At 32.1% G+C, this 19563-nt stretch overlaps 1 protein-coding gene across 2 annotated transcripts; it reads right to left on the reverse strand.

The window, feature by feature from the left end:
• Nucleotides 1-3548: 3548 nt before the first annotated feature.
• LOC122295003 (dynein regulatory complex subunit 3) lies at nt 3549-14234 on the reverse strand. 2 transcript variants are annotated; one of them, XM_043104009.1, is made up of 12 exons: nt 13962-14234; nt 13797-13868; nt 13611-13703; nt 11976-12057; nt 11774-11830; nt 6491-6555; nt 6309-6404; nt 5350-5436; nt 5169-5249; nt 4391-5011; nt 4200-4305; nt 3549-4038 (listed from the first exon to the last, which is right to left on the reverse strand). In XM_043104009.1, exons 1-11 carry the CDS (start codon nt 14058-14060, stop codon nt 4228-4230), a joined length of 1431 nt encoding a protein of 476 aa, XP_042959943.1. In that variant the 5' UTR covers nt 14061-14234; the 3' UTR covers nt 3549-4038; nt 4200-4227. The 2 variants fall into 2 exon arrangements, 1 of the variants encoding a protein (XP_042959943.1); XR_006237824.1 differs by having other exon boundaries at nt 4200-5011.
• Between the last annotated feature and the right edge of the window lie 5329 nt (nt 14235-19563).

The raw sequence follows: 19563 nt of genomic DNA on the forward strand, positions 1-19563 counted from the left end.
AAAATGACTACATACTATTTATACAATCATAATTATAAATATTATTTCTCATTAATAATATAAAGCGGCTTGGACGCTGAGCGAGTGAGGGAACCAAAGGGAACATGCCCAACGGTTCTTTAACTTTAAATATTTTTATTTTTATACATAACTAAATATATAGATAAATGATATTTATATTTTTAAAGTGTTCGATAGTCTTACACTTCTTTTAAAAAATTGAATAAATGGCTGCAAATTACACTGACAATGACATTTGTACTCAAGGTGTGAACATAAACAGATAAGATGATGATTTTTATTTTATTTTATTTTATTATGCCACATCCGCATATTATCAAATGCTTGGGATAAGATATTTTAACAGATCAAGGTGTCTATAACTAAATAATAATATATTTTTCATTCTAATTTATTTAAAGGGTCAAATCTAAGAGCTGCAATCTCTGTGTTTTATTTCAAAACCAAATTACTGCTTAAGTTTTTGTGTAAGTTTTTAAGTAGTTTTAATATATGGGAAAAGTTATGTTGTCGTTTCAAATATACTGTTTCAAATTATCTTAGTGTATTTATATTTTTTATTTTAACATTTAAAAATTTACATAAATACACTAGCGATAACTTTGAACGATATGCGAGAGTGCAGAGTAGCAATGCTCTTAATAAAATTCATATAGAAGCGTCATATCAACGCCAATCAATTTTTGATATATATCACTTAAATTTAATAAAAATAATTAAAAAAATAAAATATATATTAAAAAAAAAGGCTCAATGACCTCCCCCAGTCTTCAATTCAATTAAAATATAAATGAAGCAATTCAATTTTAAAGTATATCATTGTGAACAATTTTATATGTACAACTTATAGTCAAATATTAGGCCAATATTTTTGAATGAACCAAAGTTTGAATGGTAAAAGGGTCTCCAGTCTCGATCATACATGCATGCATGTTTAGACAAGTTGGTAGGGAGTGTCGAATAAATCAACTTGGAACCCCCCACTTGGAACCATGCATGCATGCATGTTTAGACAAGATGGCAGGGAGTGTCGAATAAATCAACTTGGAACCCCCCACTTGGAACCAAACCAAACCGACGAGTACTGCCACCAAGAAGCTGCTTTTGATATATATTGAAATCGATAAGGATAGGCGCGAAGCTGTTCCTTGACTCAGTATTTTCCGGTTACTAACATTAAGATAAAAAAAAAATGATGGTTGCGGTCATACAAGTATCACATGATTATTTTGACAAATAAAAAAATAAATAAATACAAAATTTAAGTGAACAAATAATAATTCTTTAATAATATATTCAACTCTTTTTTAAAACGATTGCACGTCATTTATACACTCTACGACTATATATAACATTATTTAATTATGTTAACCAACGTAAAAGAAATTTCACATCAGTCTATGAAGGTACACTTTTGCAAATAGATCTCTTTTTTTTTCAGAATAAATATTATATTATTTTTAATAAATTAAATTTTCTCTATCAGCGATGTTAAAGATGTGTCCTCCACGTTGAAGTAATTTTTAATATGAGGAAACTCATCATTATTTATAAACAATTTAATTTTATTTGCTTTTTCTTTTTATAGGTACAAAGAAAGGTCAAAGGAAACTAGGAAAGAGAATAATAAAATAAAGTAAACATATGGTAGCAAAAGTTCTTTCTTTAGTTTTTATTCTTAAATATCAATAGCCAATGATCATTTACTTATCTTATATATTTGATAACTTACTCTCTTATCTTTTAAGTATTATAATTTTTTGAAAATTAGTAATCAAAATAAATAATTAAAAAGTTAAATTTTAAGTCAAAATTTAGATATATTTTTTTAGTCAAAAATTGTGATTTTAATCCTAATGAATTATTGATCCAAGAAGTGATTTTTTTCCCCCCCTTTGCTTTTTCTAATTCTAGTGAGTGGTCCAGGCCACAACTAAATTGCATTTAATACTGAACAACTAATTAAAAAAAAAAATATATATATATATATATATATATATAGAAAACGTCACGCTTTACATGATCTTAAATTAGAAAGATAAGATTAGACACGTTTCGCTTCAAAAGTTGAGTCGACCACTCCTAGTAGTGAGTCAGTGACTACTATTCCGCCTGAGCTTTCATACCTATCTGTGTGTATATAAAGCCACTTGAACGGTGAGCGGGTGAGGGAGCCAAAGGGAACATGCCCAATGGTTCTTTAATTTTAAATATTTTCATTTTAATATATAACTAAAAATATAAAAAAGTTCTGGAGTGTACAGTTTTACACTTCTTTTAAAGAAGTAAATAAATTTAAATTTACATGAAGAATTATTATTTTAATAATAGATCTTATTTTTTTAAAAGAAGTACTCAGAGATTGTATATTCTAAGATTTTATATAGAATTACCATACATATATATATATATATATATATATATATAATTTAAAAAAGAAATTAGTATCTTCTCCTTCAAAAAAAGAGGTCTATTTTTATATGGTTGGTGAATTGCTAAGAAAATCCAACATATTTTACAAAAAACGAATCGAACTGGCGTATAAAATCGAACAGTTTTGCTCATTTTCATCTCTTAAAATTTTCAAATAAATCTTAATCCTATAAAATTGTTTTGAATTGATTGCATATATTTTTTTTTTCACGATTTCATATTTAATTGGTTATGTTGTCTTCAATGAAATGTTAATTTTATTTACGTTTTAGAAAATTATAAAGAGAAACTACATAATAATTTTATCTTAAAATAATTACAAAAAGAGCGCTGCTCTTTGTTACAGCTAGGCAAAAATCTTCTAATTTTTTTTTAATTTTCTTATTCATATTTTTTTATCATTTTAAAACAAATTAACAAAAAATTAAAATGCATGAGGTTTCAAAATGAAGTGTCAAAGTAAGTGAGCAAAATAGCATCCCCCTTTTTTCTCTTTTTTTTCAAATTTCTAGGTAAGTATGCGAGGATTGCATGCATGTGGTGAAAATCCATTTGTTTATTGCTCCTACCAATGTTTATGGCAAGCACATATCCGTTATCACCTCAATTCATAATATCTATCGTATTCCATCTACAGCACACGGAATCACTAAAATCTGTGACAATAATTCCACTAATTAAACCCTTAAGACTAAGCTATCTATGTTGGTTGGTGTCACGTTCCCACCTCTGGTCCACAGTTCTAAATTTGAAAACTTATGATGACCTGCCCTCCCTCTTTTGTGGTGGTTAGGTTCGTTTTGGCAATAAAAAATTTTCATATCAAATTTAAAATTCTCATCTCATTATTACAACTTTCTCAAATCTTCATACAAAATATAATAAATAATTCAACTTTTTGTTAACTTTTTCAAATTTCAAAATAATAATAATATTAAAATATAATATTTTAATATTTTATCTTAAACTCAAAATTTTCATCTCACTTACCGAGCAGAACCTTAATCAATTAACCAATTCCCACATACTACAGAGGCATAGAGAGAGAGAGAGAGAGAGAGAGAGAGAGAGAGAGGGGGGGGGGGGAGTCATAGTTGCGAAAAACTATTGTTACATCCTAATTTCACCAATTCAACCATATGCTTGGCTAAATAAAGCCCTTCTGTTTAGGTTCGGTTTGGTCCAAGAAAATTTTCATCTCTAACTCAAAATTCTAATCTTATCATTACAGCTTTCTGAAATCCCCATATAAAATATAATAAATAATTCAACTTTTTTTTAATTTTTTCAAATCCCAAAATAATAATAATATTAAAATATAATATTTTAATATTTTATCTTAAAACTCAAAATTCTCATTTACCAAACCATACCTTAAGTCCTGTTAAAATTTTTGAAAAAAAAAAAAAGTTAATTCAAAATGCATTCCTCCCACGAATGCAACTCATTTGACGACATACCAAGTATCCACCACCGGCCGTACATCACCCAGGCTGTCCAGAAAGCCGAACCAGGCTGTTTCAACTATTCAATCTCCAAGCAGAGTGAAATCGATGAATGGTGTGATGTTGGATTGGCTAGTGCCTGCCAGGCAAGGTGGTCAAAACAGAAAGGAAACCTCAGAAAGTGGTCCAATGACTTGTGTGTCAACCCCATTTCCACAACTAAGGTAGAATAGGCACGAAGTCAAAGCGCACCATTGAATAAGAAACCAAATCTTGCAAGAGGTGTAATTTGAACACTACCTTAACTGAATCATGGGAGCCCAGAAGCCTAAAAGCACTTGCATGGCTCCAGCGCAGAATTATCATTCATCGCCCCATGTTGATGCTCCACCCATTCCAATTTCAACTGTAGGGTATAAATCGAGTGAAGGGCCCGAGCCATGGCGTTTAGCTTTCTTTTTCTTTACAGAGAAGGTAACTAAGCCACCTACCGTGTCTTGAGTAGTGATGTCAATTATCTTCTTTTCGTGGTCATATTTGGAATTTCTTGCACTGTCAGCAGCAAAAAGCTCCACAAAAGAAGCTTCTGGATCATCAATAACATTATATTCACCTTTCTCTACCTTTGTTTTCTTCTTTAGTTTCTTTTCAACCTCCTGATGTAGTTCAACTTCTTTCGGCGACAGCGTTCCAATCTTCTGCTTTTTCTTCCTTGATTTCTTTTCTACATCAAGATTTTCAGCATTATCAAAACTGTCTTCACTTCGATCCTTGACATAGTTTCTTCCGATTTCATCTCTTTTCTGATCCTTACAAATTAAAACTTCTTTTTCTGAGACATTTTCATTTGTTTCCTGCATATTCCGTTTCAATTTCTTCTTCAAATTAACACCTTTAGCATCATCAAGCCGATCATCTTTGCCATCCATCAGATGATGTTTGGAATTAATTTTCCTGATGCTATCTCTTCTCTCTTCCCTTGGAACTTCAAGCTTGTTACTAGCATTTACTGAATAATCAACTTTATCATCCATCTCACTGTTCTCATTCTTGGTGTATTTATCTGTTGGTTTAGCATTGAATATCTTCAAGTTCGGCAGTGCATTTTTTATCTGCAATTACAGACAGAAAAGTAGTACTTGTTTACCATGATATCAAAAAATTTAATGAAAAATGCAGAAGGCATAGCCCAAATGTACAGGACAGGGTTTCTAAATACAACATATTTAGAAAAAGAAATAAAAGTTGTACTTAGCTTGAGATTGTTACCTTTTTTGGTAGTTTCTCCTGTTCAGAAACAGGGTTTCCTTGTAGATTGAGATTTCTCAGATTAGCTAGTGAAGTCAACACCTACAATTTAGCATCTTCTGAGATACTTCGGTGTTTTTGAAAAAAGAAAAATTAAAAAACCAAAATAGAAGACAACAACAATTTCAGCTTGATGTCTAACCTTCAGATCGGACCACCTTAAAAGGACATTATTTCCCAAGTCCAGATTCTGGAGTTTCTTATTTCGAGCTAACTCATCTGGGAGAGTCTGACCAGTTCCACCAAGAAGAGAATTGGTTAATCTCGATGAGCATGTCAAACCTAAGCAAGAAATTACAGATACAGACCTAAGCAAGAATTGGTTAATCTTGATATGAGTGATAAGATGGTCTGGATTCATACTGGTAATAAGAAGTTTTCAGTTTGTTCTTTGTACATGATGCTGTCTAGGCCCAATGTGGTACAATCTTTTCCTTGGAAGTGCAAGGTGCCTTCAAAGGTTGCGTTCTTTGGTTGGTCTGCTTCTTTAGGGAAAATTCCAACTTCGGACAATCTCAAGAAGCATGGTTTAATTGTTATGGATTGGTGTTTCTTATGTACAAAATTTGGAGAATTGGTGGATCATTTGTTACTACACTGTGAGGTGGCTAGGGTGTTATGGTATTAAGTGTTTAGTAGGAGCAAAATGGCTTGGGTGATGCCTAGAAGGGCGGTGGATCTTTTAGCTTGTTGGAGAGGTTTAAGGGGTAATTTGCAAATTGCCACTATTAGGAACTTGATCCCTTTATGCCTTGTCTGGTGTATATGGGTTGAGAGGAATAGTTGATGCTTTGAAAATAAGGAACGCTTCGTGGATAAACTAAGATGTTTTTTCTTTAACACCTTATTTCAGTGGGCTTCGGCTATTCTCTTTAATGGAAAAAATGTCCATGATTTTCTTGTCTCTTTTTCTAGGTCCTGACTTGTAACTAGGTTCAGTATTTGTATACTTCTTATGTAGTTGACTTTGCATTGTTACTTGTCTCGAAAAAGTTTTCTTATTCAGCAAGAAAAAAAATAACACAGGAAGAACTTGCAGGATGGTTTTCAGCTGAGAAAGGCAGCTATGCAAAGAGAGAAGCCAGCAAGTGGATCACTTACAGAGATTTGATTGTGAGCAAGTCGAAGCTCTTTCAATTCAACACAGGACTTGAGAGTAGAGCCAATAGTCTGAAGTTGACAATTAGAGAGAGAGAGCTGGAACACAGAAAAAAAACAAGCAAACAAATTAAGAGCCTAAGTTGTAATTGGGTGAATTTTACCACTGAGGATAGAGAACGTGCCTTTGTGATAGATTTCAGCTTCATTAGAGACTCACCAATTTCACGGATTGGATTCCTAGAAAGAACTGCATAATAATCAGAAAGGCCAAAGAATATTTTTCAGCTCACCAAAATCAAATCATTCCCAACAATTTATATAAGCAATTAAGGTGACCTGTGAAATCTTTAATCATGAAAATGTTCCAAAGAATGAGACCCTTTTTAAAGCATTAAATCGAAAAGGCTTATGAAATTATTGTACACTACATAAATTCTTTTTGGCAGACACAGAAAAAAGGTTTATTTTACTTTCAAAAAGAAAATGAATACATGTAACTAACCCCAATTAGCTGACGAGGATTCATAACGGACTTTGAGTTAATTACAATTTGTTTGATCTTTTGTTATGTGTTTTATCTTGTATAATTTTATCTACTTATCAAAAAAAAAAAAAAATTATCTATAGTCAGAAGTAGGTGATCCACAGATTCACCATTCATTTTGCACATAAAGCACTAATCCATGATAAATAGACCATGCTTTCTCAGATATCTATAGCCAGAATTTTATCTTGGGTGTTTTATCTTGAGTAAAACCTTTATGAGGATTCATAAAGGTTAAGCCCCAATACACCGTAAGCATACAAGAGATGAACCTCTTTTATGAGTGAGAATAAACCTCTTTTCTGATCTATATGTTGCGTAGATGTGGTTTTGGGAAAAGATGGAGGAAGAGGATGAGGCATGGTGTGTCAACGGCAATCTTTTCAGTCATGGTAAATGGAGATCCCGTGGGTTTATTTAATAGCTCGCGGGAACTACGACAAGGTGATCCATTATCACCCCTCTTATTTGTCCTAGTAGTGGAGGCTCTAAGTAGAATGGTGTCGGCTGCAGTAGAGGGTGGATTCTTTTCAGGATTTTCAGCGGGAAATATTCATCACGGCTCCACCATTATTTCTCACATTTTGTTTGCAGATGACACATTGCTGTTTTGTGAGGCAAATGCAGGACATATCCAATCTTTGAAGGCTATCTTACTTTGTTTTGAAGCTGTATCTGGGTTGAAAATTAATCTTGCTAAGACAGAGATGGTAACGGTTGGTGATGTAAGCAATATTAGGGGTTGGCTAACATATTGGGTTGTATGGTTTCTTTTTTGCTGTTGAAGTACCTTGGTCTTCTGTTGGGAGCTTCTTTTAAAGCTAAGACAATTTGGGAGGACGTGTTGGAGAAATTAGAGCATAGGTTGGCCAGGTGGAAAAGGTTGTATTTATTTAAAGGGGGGCAAATCACACATATCAAGAGTACTTTATCCAACCTTCCCACATACTACTTGACTTTATTTCCCCTCCCCACTAGCATTGCATCTAGAATAGAGAACTTCAATATGATTTTCTGTGGAGTGGATTAGGAGATGAGTTTAAATTTGACCTAGTGGGGTGGGATAAGGTGTGTACTCCTTTGAGAGATGGTGGCTTGGGGGTCCGTAATGTGAGGGCCTTTAATAAGGCTCTATTAGGAAAATGGATGTGGCATTAGTATTATGAAAGGAGAGCCTTATGGAAAGGGATGATTGACACAAAGTATGGAAGTGCACAGGGGGGTTGGTGTTGTTGGTGTTCTAAAGGGGTAGGGGGGCATATGGTGTGGCACTACGGAAGTACATATGGAAAGGCTTGTGCTCCTTTGCTAATAATACTCCGTTGTGTTTGGAGGATAGCAATAGGATCAACTTTTGGCATGATGTGTGGGTGGGAGACACGGCTTTGAAGGATGCTTATCCTACTATTTTCATAATTGCACAGGAAAAAGCAGCTATGGTGGCTGACTTGCAGGTAATCACTCATGGCTCACAGGAGTGCAACATCAGTCTTACTCGGGATGCACATGATTGGGAAATGACTATTCTGATGGAACTTTTTAACCTGCTATATAACACTTCTACCGCTGCCACAAATGAAGATAAGATGTAATGGAGACCTTCTAGGAAAGGGAAATTTCGGTATGCTCTTTCTATGACTCAATTACCATGCAACATAGGCACAATTTTCCTTGGAAGAACATATGGAGGAGTAAAGCGCCTACCAAGGCCGCATTCTTTGTCCGGACAGCAGCTTAGGGAAGATTATGACAATTGATAATTTTAGAAGACGTGGCCTTATAATTACAGACCGATGCTGTTTGTGCAGAAATAGTGATGAAACAGAAGACCATCTACTCTTACATTGTGAGTTTGTTCAGGATATCTGGAATTACTTCTTCAGCAGAATGGGAATAGCATTGGTAATGCCAAGGGTGGTTGAACTACTAGCATGCTGGAGAGGGATCACCCTAACACCACAAATTGCAGCCGTGTGAAAGATGGCTCCTATATGTATCCTTTGGTGTATTTGAAGTGAAAGAAATTAGAAACATTTTGAGGATCATGAACGCTCCTTGGAAGAGTTTAGGAGTTTTTTCTAGAAAACTTTATTTTTTTTTTTTGATAAGTAAACAGTAGTATTACTAATAATAGGCATAGCCCAAGTACACAAGATGGTATACAAGAGGTAAGACCTATCTAGGTAGCTACAGTAGTCACTAGAAACTCATGTACATTTAGGCCATTAAAGTCTATAGCTAGCGACCACAGAAATAAAGTGCTGAAAAAATTTATGTGGGCCATTGCTTTAGATTTGAATGGTCTCAACTTCTACAATTTCCTTGTAACTGTTTCTAGTTCTTGAATAGGTGCATTCACATGTATACTTTCAGTGTACTTGGGCTATGCCTATTGTTATATCAATAAAATAACTTATTACTTATAAAAAAAACATGAGTGAGAATAAGTGACAAACTCTTAAATGGTTAAAAGATAAAATAAAAAAACGAGAGATTATAGGCCCCTATCCATGTATATAAGTGGTTTTACCAACATATTCTTTAGCTCTTCAACTAACATCTCACAATCTTTCTTTCTTATATATAAGTAAAAGAATTTATTCATACTAACAGTAAAAAGCCATAGCACGCATACACAGGAAGCATACCAGGGAAAAACACATTAAAGTATATCTAACAATCTTGAAAGCATCTTGCATTTTATTGACTACATATGCTCCACATTAAACACAAAGGGACCGTCCTCCAAGTAGAAGAAACTGAGCAGCCTCCAATTGACCTCTTCAATTTAACAACTCTATGGCCCGTCTAGGCATAACCCATTCTACTAAAAAAAAGCTTAAAATAATTTACCATAATGCTCTTGCCACTTCACAATACAGAAGGTAATCTATGGATTCTCCACTCCTTTTGCCCATGCAACACAATCAACCACTATGACATTTCTCTTCCTCAGGTTATCAAAAGTCAAAATCTTTCCAAGAACCACCGTCAACACCAAGAAACTTACTCTCAAAGGAACATTGACTTTCTTCTTTTTAATAATTAATTAAGGATTTTATTGATGAAATCAATAGGAATAGACCATTTACAAAGGACAAAGACACATTGACTTTCCACATACTCTTCCATGGAAAATGGAAATCATTCAAAATAGACAATGTTTGATAGTATGAGTTAACTTCAAACTTCCTCGTCTTGGGAAGGATCAACTAAATACTATCTTCATCACCTTGTCTCAATTTAAGGGAGTACAAAAATTCAGAAGACTTCATTACCATTTAGACCTCCCAATCCTGAACAGATCTAATAAAAGATCAATTTCAATGAAAAGTTCCATTAGAATACCACATGGTATCCCACTACCCATGCCTCCAACTGTAAGCAATACAAAGCAAATCCGAAAATGAATCCATACATTGTCAATCCCCACACCATAGGTCATGCCAAAACAATATTTTTCTACCATCACCCACTTCATATTTAACAGACGATGACATTTCTAATCTTATCTTTGTAGTATTCCTCCCATCCATCTTAACTTCCTCATTTCTGCTATCCTCATTTTTTGAATGAGGATAGCCTAAACTCCTAACACTAGAGCATCACACTAGAGCACCCAACAGCATATCTGGTTTTTTTTTTTTTTGATAAGTAAAATAAATTATATTATCAAAAGAAGGCAAAAGCCTGATACAAGATTAGAAACCACAGCTAGGTATGAACAATGGATATAAGGAACTCATGTAGCCCCAAACCATTGAAATCAACCGCCACAACAGCATATCTGGTTTTATAGCACTCATAACATTTTTAATAGGTATTTTAAAGTTATGCAAGCCTCCGGACACACTTTTCCAATTCATCTCCCCCATTTTGACTCAAGTCAAACGCTCAATCTCCCCAATCTGATTAATTATTGATCCAAGATGTTGAATATGATTAAATTTGAGTATCTCTTGACCATAAAGTTTTACTATTCCTCCATTCTTTTTTTTTAATAACAAGTTTTACTGTTTTACCGTTCCTCCATCCGTATTGTATTTTCATTAAATATACACTACATATTCTTGGTTTTAGCCCTTATTAAGGCCCAGTTTGGATACAATAATTGTTTCATCTTATCTCATATTATCATTACAATTTTCCCAAATTCCCATACAAAATATAATAAACAATTCAACTTTTTCAAATCCCAAAACAATAATAATATTAAAAAATAATATTCTAACAATATTTTATTCAACTTTCATTTTAACTCACTATCCAAACGGCACCTAAATCTCAAGCTTATGAAGTATCGTACCAAACTTCCAATTTGGAGTCAACTCCTAAGATAGTTTAATCAACTAACACTATATCATCTGAAGAAAGCATAAACCTCACCTTATCCCGATTAGATGCTAGCCAGAGAAACCATTTGAAAAAGGACCTCGAAAATGAATATAGTACCTTATCCATAATCAATGCAAAGAGAAAAGGATATATTTAATGAAAATCCATATTGAAACACGTTGCTTGTTCTCACCATAAGGTAATGGCACATATGAGATTGCCATATGTTTGCTAGTTTATGTATTTAATCTTTTTCCTTATTTTGTTGCAGGATATTACATTTGTACACATCTTCTCCGAGTTTCTTAAGTCTGAGTTACATAAAAAATTCAAAATTGTCAGATCTTTAATGATTCCTTCATACATATTTTTTGATCGGTTATAATTCCTTCATACATGATTGCATTATGAAAAATTTTGAGATCTATATATGAAAAATTCTGAGATCTAAATTGAAGCCTTTTTGGTTAAAGCACTTTTTTTTAATTTCTCATGAATTAGGATATTCTATATCATAACTGCAGTATCATTTCACAAATCATATAACATACAAATCAAGTATATACATGTAGATAATAAGTCGTACCTAGAGTATTCAAGTCTTTCATTTGATCAAGTCTGCAAATGGAGATAATTTCATTATCTGCATAACCCAGAGTAAGAAGGATTAGTTTTTTGATAAGGAAAAAGGGAAAACACAACTACACACACAACAGGTGTAGGACGTCATGCACAAACATAAAATCTCAAAACTATTTAGGTAATGCAGATTATATTGCAAAGCTCACCATTCAAGATTAGCGCACGTAAGCTTAGAAGGGACCCGACCTCATCCATTGATCTCAGCTTATTTTTTCCAGCATTTAGCACCTGATTACAAAAGATTAAGCAAATTGACTTTCAGAACCCAACATAATTCAACAATTTAGATTTAAACCAGCAAAGAAGATACTTCAAGTAGACAACATGCTGTCACTTGTCTGTCACAGAGGAAAAAGAAGAAGTACTTGACAAATGAAAAACAGCTTAAAGGTGCTTGCTTAAGTACTAAAGGCATGATCCTTGCCTTGGCACTCAAAAGGCATCACAGGGACCTCTGCAACAATTTAAACTGTTCTTTTCTCCATTTTTTCTGATACCTAACTATGATTTACAACCGAAAAAGACATCCATGGACATTAAGCCCAAATCTATCGGCCCTGCCCAAAGAAACAAAGTTCAAAAGGAAAGCTTTCAGTTCATCCACTGTCCTCTCACAGTCTTCAATACTTCTATCATTTCTCTACCTCAAAATACAGCAGCCCATACATGATACATTTAGGGACCATCTTCCACATTGCAGTCACTTGTGGATTGGCGTGGAGACCACTCCACTCCAACTTGCTAGGAAATCCCCCAGTCTTCTGGGCATGACCCATGTTAAACCCATTCCCACAAAAAACTGTTCCACATGGTTCTGGCCACCTCACAGTGCAGAAGCAAGTGATCTACTGTTTCCCCATTCTTCTTACACATGCAACACCAATCCAACACCATGATCCGACGTTTCCTTAGGTTGTCTATAGTAAGGATTTTCCCTAAAGAAGCCATCCAGACAAGAAAACTGCCTTGGCTAGTAAAATTCTGATAGAACAATCTAACAGCGAATCTACCTTTCATGGAGAAGAAGGGGAAGTTTACTGTCCAATCTTTCTATTTGGTTCTTATAACTCATGATAGTAACTCATTCCCTTGGAGGAATATTTGGTAGACTAAGGCACCTCAGAGAGCAGCCTTTTTTGCTTAGACTGCCTTCTAAATGAAAATTCTCATCATGGACAAGCTAATGAAACAGCACAATCATAGTGATAAGTTGGTGCTGTCTGTGCAAAGAGAGCAGGGAATCGCAAGAACACATTTTATCCCATTTGTGAAATTTTCAGTATATTGTAGGATGACATTTTCAGTCTAGCTGAATTGGGTTGGGTTATGCCCAAAAGGATGGTAGATCTCTTCACCAATTCGAGGGGGTTATATGGCAGCCCAAAATTACATCACTGTGAAAGAAGGTCCCTATTTGTCTATTGTAGCATATTTGGAGCAGAGGGAATGATAGACATTTTAAGAATCACAATAAGACATTGAAGGAGCTTAAAACTCTCTTTTTCTAGGTAGTTTTTATAGTTTGTAATGGGCTGAGTTTTCATGACTTTCATCCTTTAGTATTATTAATTAAATGTTCTTCTTCTATACTAGTTGTGTCCTTGGGCTTTGCTTTTTGCATTTTTTTTTTTTTTAATAAAATCTCCAATTACTTCTAAAGGATTATATAAATTGGAAACATCAGTTATCACACTCAAATTAAATGATAATACAACACAAGTGAAAGACCAAGGAATAGCGATTGAAAAGAACTAGCATAATGTAGTCTTGTTGCTACTTACAGTGAGCTTAGAAAGTCCTTCAATTCCTTTCAAGCTTTCCAGTTTATTTTGTACAACTGCTAACCACTTCAAATTGACGCATGCCTTCAACCCCTGATTTATCATTATTCAAAAACTATATTAAACATCACTCATATACACATGCATATTACAAGAAAATACGTAGATTAGGGTTATAAAGTAAACCTCGAGAGAACTGAGATTGTTGAAGCTGAGGTCGAGCTTCTCCAATGTCTTGAACTCGCTCAAGCATGACACCTGCAAATATAAGGTTTTAGTAAAAAATAGTGCCATGGTTTTGAGAGAGATAAAGGTAAGCAAATTAAGGTGAGGAACGGGATGTGGTTGTACATCGGTTAGAGCCCTGTAAGTGAGCTTAAGAGATGGAACAGACTTGGGGTCGCTGGTGGCGTTGTCCTCCAAGGCCTGCTCGGAGCACAAGCGAGTCATGGATGGTCTGGTCAAGTCCGGTCTCCACTCTTGTGGAAAACCCTAGATTGTCTGCAACAACGCTTGCAAGTGGTGGCTGAAGGAGGTATCTGTATTCTATCTCCCAAGTTTCAGGTCAGGTTCTGAACAACGCAGGGCACGGCTGATTTGGATTTAGAAATGGCACAGCGCCGGTTTTAGATCAAAAATAAAAGTTAAATAATTGTTAAAATATTATTTTTTAATATTATTATTATTTTATAATTTAAAAAAATTAAATTGAAATTTAAAAATATTAAATTATTTATTATATTTTATGTAAAAATTTATAAAAATTATAATAATGAGATGAAACATTTTTTGAATTGGGCACTCAATCTTCCAATTCAGTTACGACTTTAACATAAAATAATATTACTTTTAAAAATAATTCTACATACAGTTTTAAAATATACAAATTTTGTATATATTTTTAAAAAAAATAGAATTTATATTTAAAAAAATTATTTTTTTATGTGAGTTATATATTTACTTACTTTTCTCAAAATGAATTTATACAAGACTTATACATTCTAAGACGTAAATATCATTTCACCATTTACTATTTTTAAACTTAAAACTCAAAAAATCAAAATAAAAGTGAAAAAGAAAAATTTGAGAATCCACTATTTTATTACACTTTTGTCAATTAATTGTGAAATAGTGGATAATTTATCATTCCCCTTTAAAAATTGTTCGGCTTCTTAATTAATTTTATGGAAAATAATTTGTAACTTTAGCATATTACTTTTAATAAAAATAGATAAATTAGAGATTTTCATGAAAAATAAAATTAATATTTTACTAATAACTCTTATTTTTTATAAAAAAAAATACGCAAAACTTACATATTTTAAATTATATCTAACATTATTCTAATTTTATAACATTTTATGTATCTTAATCAGACTTGGATGTTTAAACTTACTGATTTAATTTTAACTTCAATGTATACTCATTTTTCACTTGTTTATTTTCTCTTAGAACAACATTGAAACATTTGAATTTGTTTTGTATAAATAATTATGCAAAATAGTTTAGTTATTTTTACATATAAGAAAAAAAAAATTCCTAACTAAAATTAGATTTTTTGAACATAATATTTATCAAGGCACAATTACAGCAATTGGTAGAACTATAAAATTTGCTAATAAACTTTCAAAAAAAATTAAACATAATAGAAATTACAAAGATTTTTAAGAAGTATTAATTATGTGTCAAGTTCTCATCAATCTCTCTGGCCATTATGTTATTTAAACAATTAAAGAAGAAACTATCTTCATCGAAGAACAAGTAGACAAATATTATTAAACAATCAAATTTCATGTTAAGGAATTATTTTTGTAGGACTCTCTTCCCCTCGTACTTTTAAAATTATTGAAATCAATGTCCCTATTCTTGGTTATGGACAAATTCTTTAGACATCCTAATTTCCTAAATTTTAACCAAAAAAAAAAAAAATTAACTTTTTAACAAAAACCACACTCCATCCGGTTTCTTATTTTAGGGAAAGGTTTTGGGATGTAAATAGTAGCTCCCTAAAGGTTACAAGGAGCCACTATTCATCTCTAAATTATTTTTTATAAATATTTTAGTCTAACAAAATAAAATAAATTCTTTTTCCAGTCATCTACAATTTCTTTTATACTCATATTTTTATATAGTTTTAAGTAGTAATTTTAAAAATAATTTAAATAATTACTAAAGTATTAAAAAATAATAATATTTAAAAATATTATCTTACCTGCAAAAAATTAATTTAAATTTTTTGTTTAAAATATTCACTAGAGAGTAATAGTTCAAAATATAAGAAAAATATATAAAATAATGAGTAATTAAGTTTGTAAATGGAAGTGAGAAAACAATAATAAAGAAATAATAAAAAAAAATATTATTTTAATATAATAAAGAAATTATAGGAAATTAAATCTATGAGGTTTTTGAAAAATAGAGTAAAATTTAAGAAAATATGTTTTTTAGTCAAATTTTAAGAAAATTAATAGGGAACCCAATATAAATGTTAATGATGAGCAACATCATACAGCCTATAAAAGGAACAATGGTGAAAAGGCAAGTCATTGAAAGAAAAAAAAAAAAAAAAAAACATTCTCAAGCCAACTTTCTCACTTACATACTTCTCTTTGATAAGGTTGTTCAACCGGATTGGACTTTTTTTGGGTCCAGTCCAAAATCTAGATAATCAGATTCCATATGCGATTTTCGGATCGAATTTTATTCGGTCTGAAAACTGCATCACCCAATCCACCCCATATCCAGGCCAGTTACAGGTATGAGAACCAGGTACTGCATCTCCCAAACTTCCATGTCGCATTCCTCCTCTCCTCTGTCTTCCACCATCTCATTATCTTCACGTTTTGGCGAGGGATGGCCGCTCCGAGGCTTCTTTATGATGGCAGTGTCATCCATGGTCAAGTCCACCAAAGATCTCGATTCAAGCCTCATCCTACATGCATATAATAAATACATAAACAATTGAATATATGTATTATATCTTTCGATGACTTTTACAGAGAAAATGAAAGTGACAAGGTTTTATATCTAAGGCATCAGATGAGCAACGGTGGTGATGGCCCAACTGGGGGTTTGGGAATCCAATACTACATTTTTTCTTGTGGTTAATTATTTAACAAATAATGCGTACATCATGCAGAGAGTATACACCTTGTTAAATGGTGTTTGTGGGCATATTTTATTTTTTCATTTATTTGATGGTCGCAGGTTGGCTATTTCATGGGAGAATGTGTATATTGTGCAGAGTGTAGACCTTGTACATGGTGTTTGAGGGGAGATTACTTTTTATTAATTCTACAGTTTCTTGAAACTTCAAAAACTTATAACTCTCTCTCTCTCTCTCTCTCTCTCTCTCTCTCTCTCTCTCTCTCTCTCTCTCTCTCTCTCTCCTTTGTATACAATCACCTTCTGTTTCAGTCACACTATATCTTTGATTTTATTGTTCTATCTATGCTAAAAATGGGATTATGGTTTGAGGTTTCTAGCTTGTTTCTTTGTTCCAATATCACACTTTAGTGTCGATTTAAAGAACATCATCTTCTTGTCAATCATGCAAGCAGGAACAAAAACATGGACAAGAGCGGAGAATGACATAAATGAGGGTCGGAATTTTGTGGGAGGAAGTATTGCACAATGGTATACGGCTCGACGTGCTCGTAGAGCTAGCTAGTGTGGTTGGTCTCGGAGATCCTGGAGTAGTGAGGGAAGTGGTTCGCTGGTAGCAAAAGGGCCAGATCCAGATCTTGAGGCCGACGACACACTGCCGTAAGTCTGAATATAATCCAGGTACTAGATTTTTGGGTTTTAAAAGCTCAAATCTCACTAGCCCAAGTTCTTACCCAGGTTAATCCAGGCTCGTACTTGGATCGCATTTGACACCCCAGGTCCGGTCTAGGTAAACACGAGTACCTGGGTCACAAACAGCCTTACCCTTTGATGCTTTTGTTCCTCTTTTTGGTAATGCCTTTCTTATGGCTTCCCCTACTTATTCTCTTAAAGAATTAACCTCCTCATAAATTTTTATCTAAAATAGAGATCTTATTTATTATAAAAATAAAAAATAAAAAAAGACAAAAGACAAAACTATCTCATCGATTTCTTATCACGTTTGGGAAGTCTAATAATATCTCATTTCAACTCATCTAAAAAATTCTCATAATTTCCTCCTCAAATATTACTCAAATACAAAATACTTTTCAATTTCAAATCTTAACTTTTTCATTTTATCATTACAAATTTTCTAAACTTCCAAATAAAATATTAAAAACAATACAACATTTTCAAATCTTAAAACAAAATAATATTAAAAATTTATATTCAAATAATATTTTAACTTTATAATATTTTTATTTCATTTTTTATTTTTCATTTTTCAAAATTAAATAAAATATCTTAACTTAAATCATTTCATTAGTATTCACGAAATTCTCATCTTATCGCTTTACCTAAACATGCTTTTTATCCAAACATCTCATTCCATCTCATTACTATTTATAGAATTCACTAACATTTTTTTATTTTTAATCTTACAGAAAGAAAGGACAATAGAACTTGACAATGAAGGTACAATTCACAAATTCCTAAAACGGAATTCAATATGGTAAGTTATAGCGAAAGGCTTTCGAAGCTAATTAAATTGATAAATCTAATATTTATCACAAAATAAATTTTTTTATCTAAAAGTAAATCTAAGAAAATAAATTTAAACTTATATAAATACCTTATATAGATTAAATATGCATAGATCTATATAAAAATTTATATTCATAAGAAGTTGAATAACATTTATCACATTAGGAATATAATTTTTCTTTTTGTCCTTCTACATATGAAATTGCAAAATTAGGCATTATTTGGGAACACAAGTATTCCAAAGTATTTTCAAATGTTTCATTCTAAATATCACTAAATACAAATTTTCAACTTTTTTATCTAATTATTACAATTTTCCCTAACTCCCAAACAAAAGACAAAAAATATAAAAAAAAAAATTAAAATTTCAAAACAAAAATAATATTAAAGATTATATTCAAATAATTTTTTACCTTTATAATATTTTCATTTAACTTTTTCTTTCTTATTTCCTAAAATTCAATAAAATATCATAATTCCAATCATTTTACTATTATTTACAAACTATTTCATTATTATTCAGAATTATTTTAAGATATTCTAAATCTCCAAACAAGCCTTAGTCTGAGTAGCGAAAAAAATCTCAATTTGTAATTTTAGCATTTAACGCCTTCAATCTACGATTTTTTTGCAATTAAGGTGGTTGAATAGTGTCATGAGGTGATATAGTTTTAAATGAAATATTGTTAAAATATTATTTTTTAATATTATTATTTTAAGATTTGAAAAAATTGAAATATTTATTATATTTTGTATAAAAATTTTAAAAGGTTAAAATGATAAAATGAAATAAAGACTTTTACCATTCAAACAGAACCTAACTCTCTCGATCTATATTCATTACGTCGCAAGATTGTTAAATTGCCAAGTGCCATGCCAACCAATCCAATTAGAGTAAAGCACATGGCATTTATATAACAAAATGTCATCGTTACTTAGGTAAAGGGAAGGAAATATCCCTTTTGATGCAGTTCCATCCAAATTGACGAGTTGAGCTAGACGTGATTTGATAATTAAATGAAATGAGATGATGTATGATTATGTAAATAGTAACAAAATAATCTGTAAATAATAGTAAAATTATTTAAATTAAAATGTATGAGATTTTGGAAAAGAACAGAAAAAATTGAATAAAAATAGTGTATATGATTAGATAATAATTGAATATCTAAAATTGAAAAATGTTTGTCTTTACAATGTTTGGATATTAAGAAGAGATCGAATGAGAGTATCTTGCAATCCAAACCAGTCATTGGTACTACATGTGATTCTGCACCCTACGAACTAGATGTATCAAGAAACTAGTGATGGAGAGAGCATG

This window comes from Carya illinoinensis, chromosome 14 (assembly GCF_018687715.1).
Source record: "Carya illinoinensis cultivar Pawnee chromosome 14, C.illinoinensisPawnee_v1, whole genome shotgun sequence".
NCBI classification, from domain to species: Eukaryota; Viridiplantae; Streptophyta; class Magnoliopsida; order Fagales; family Juglandaceae; genus Carya; species Carya illinoinensis.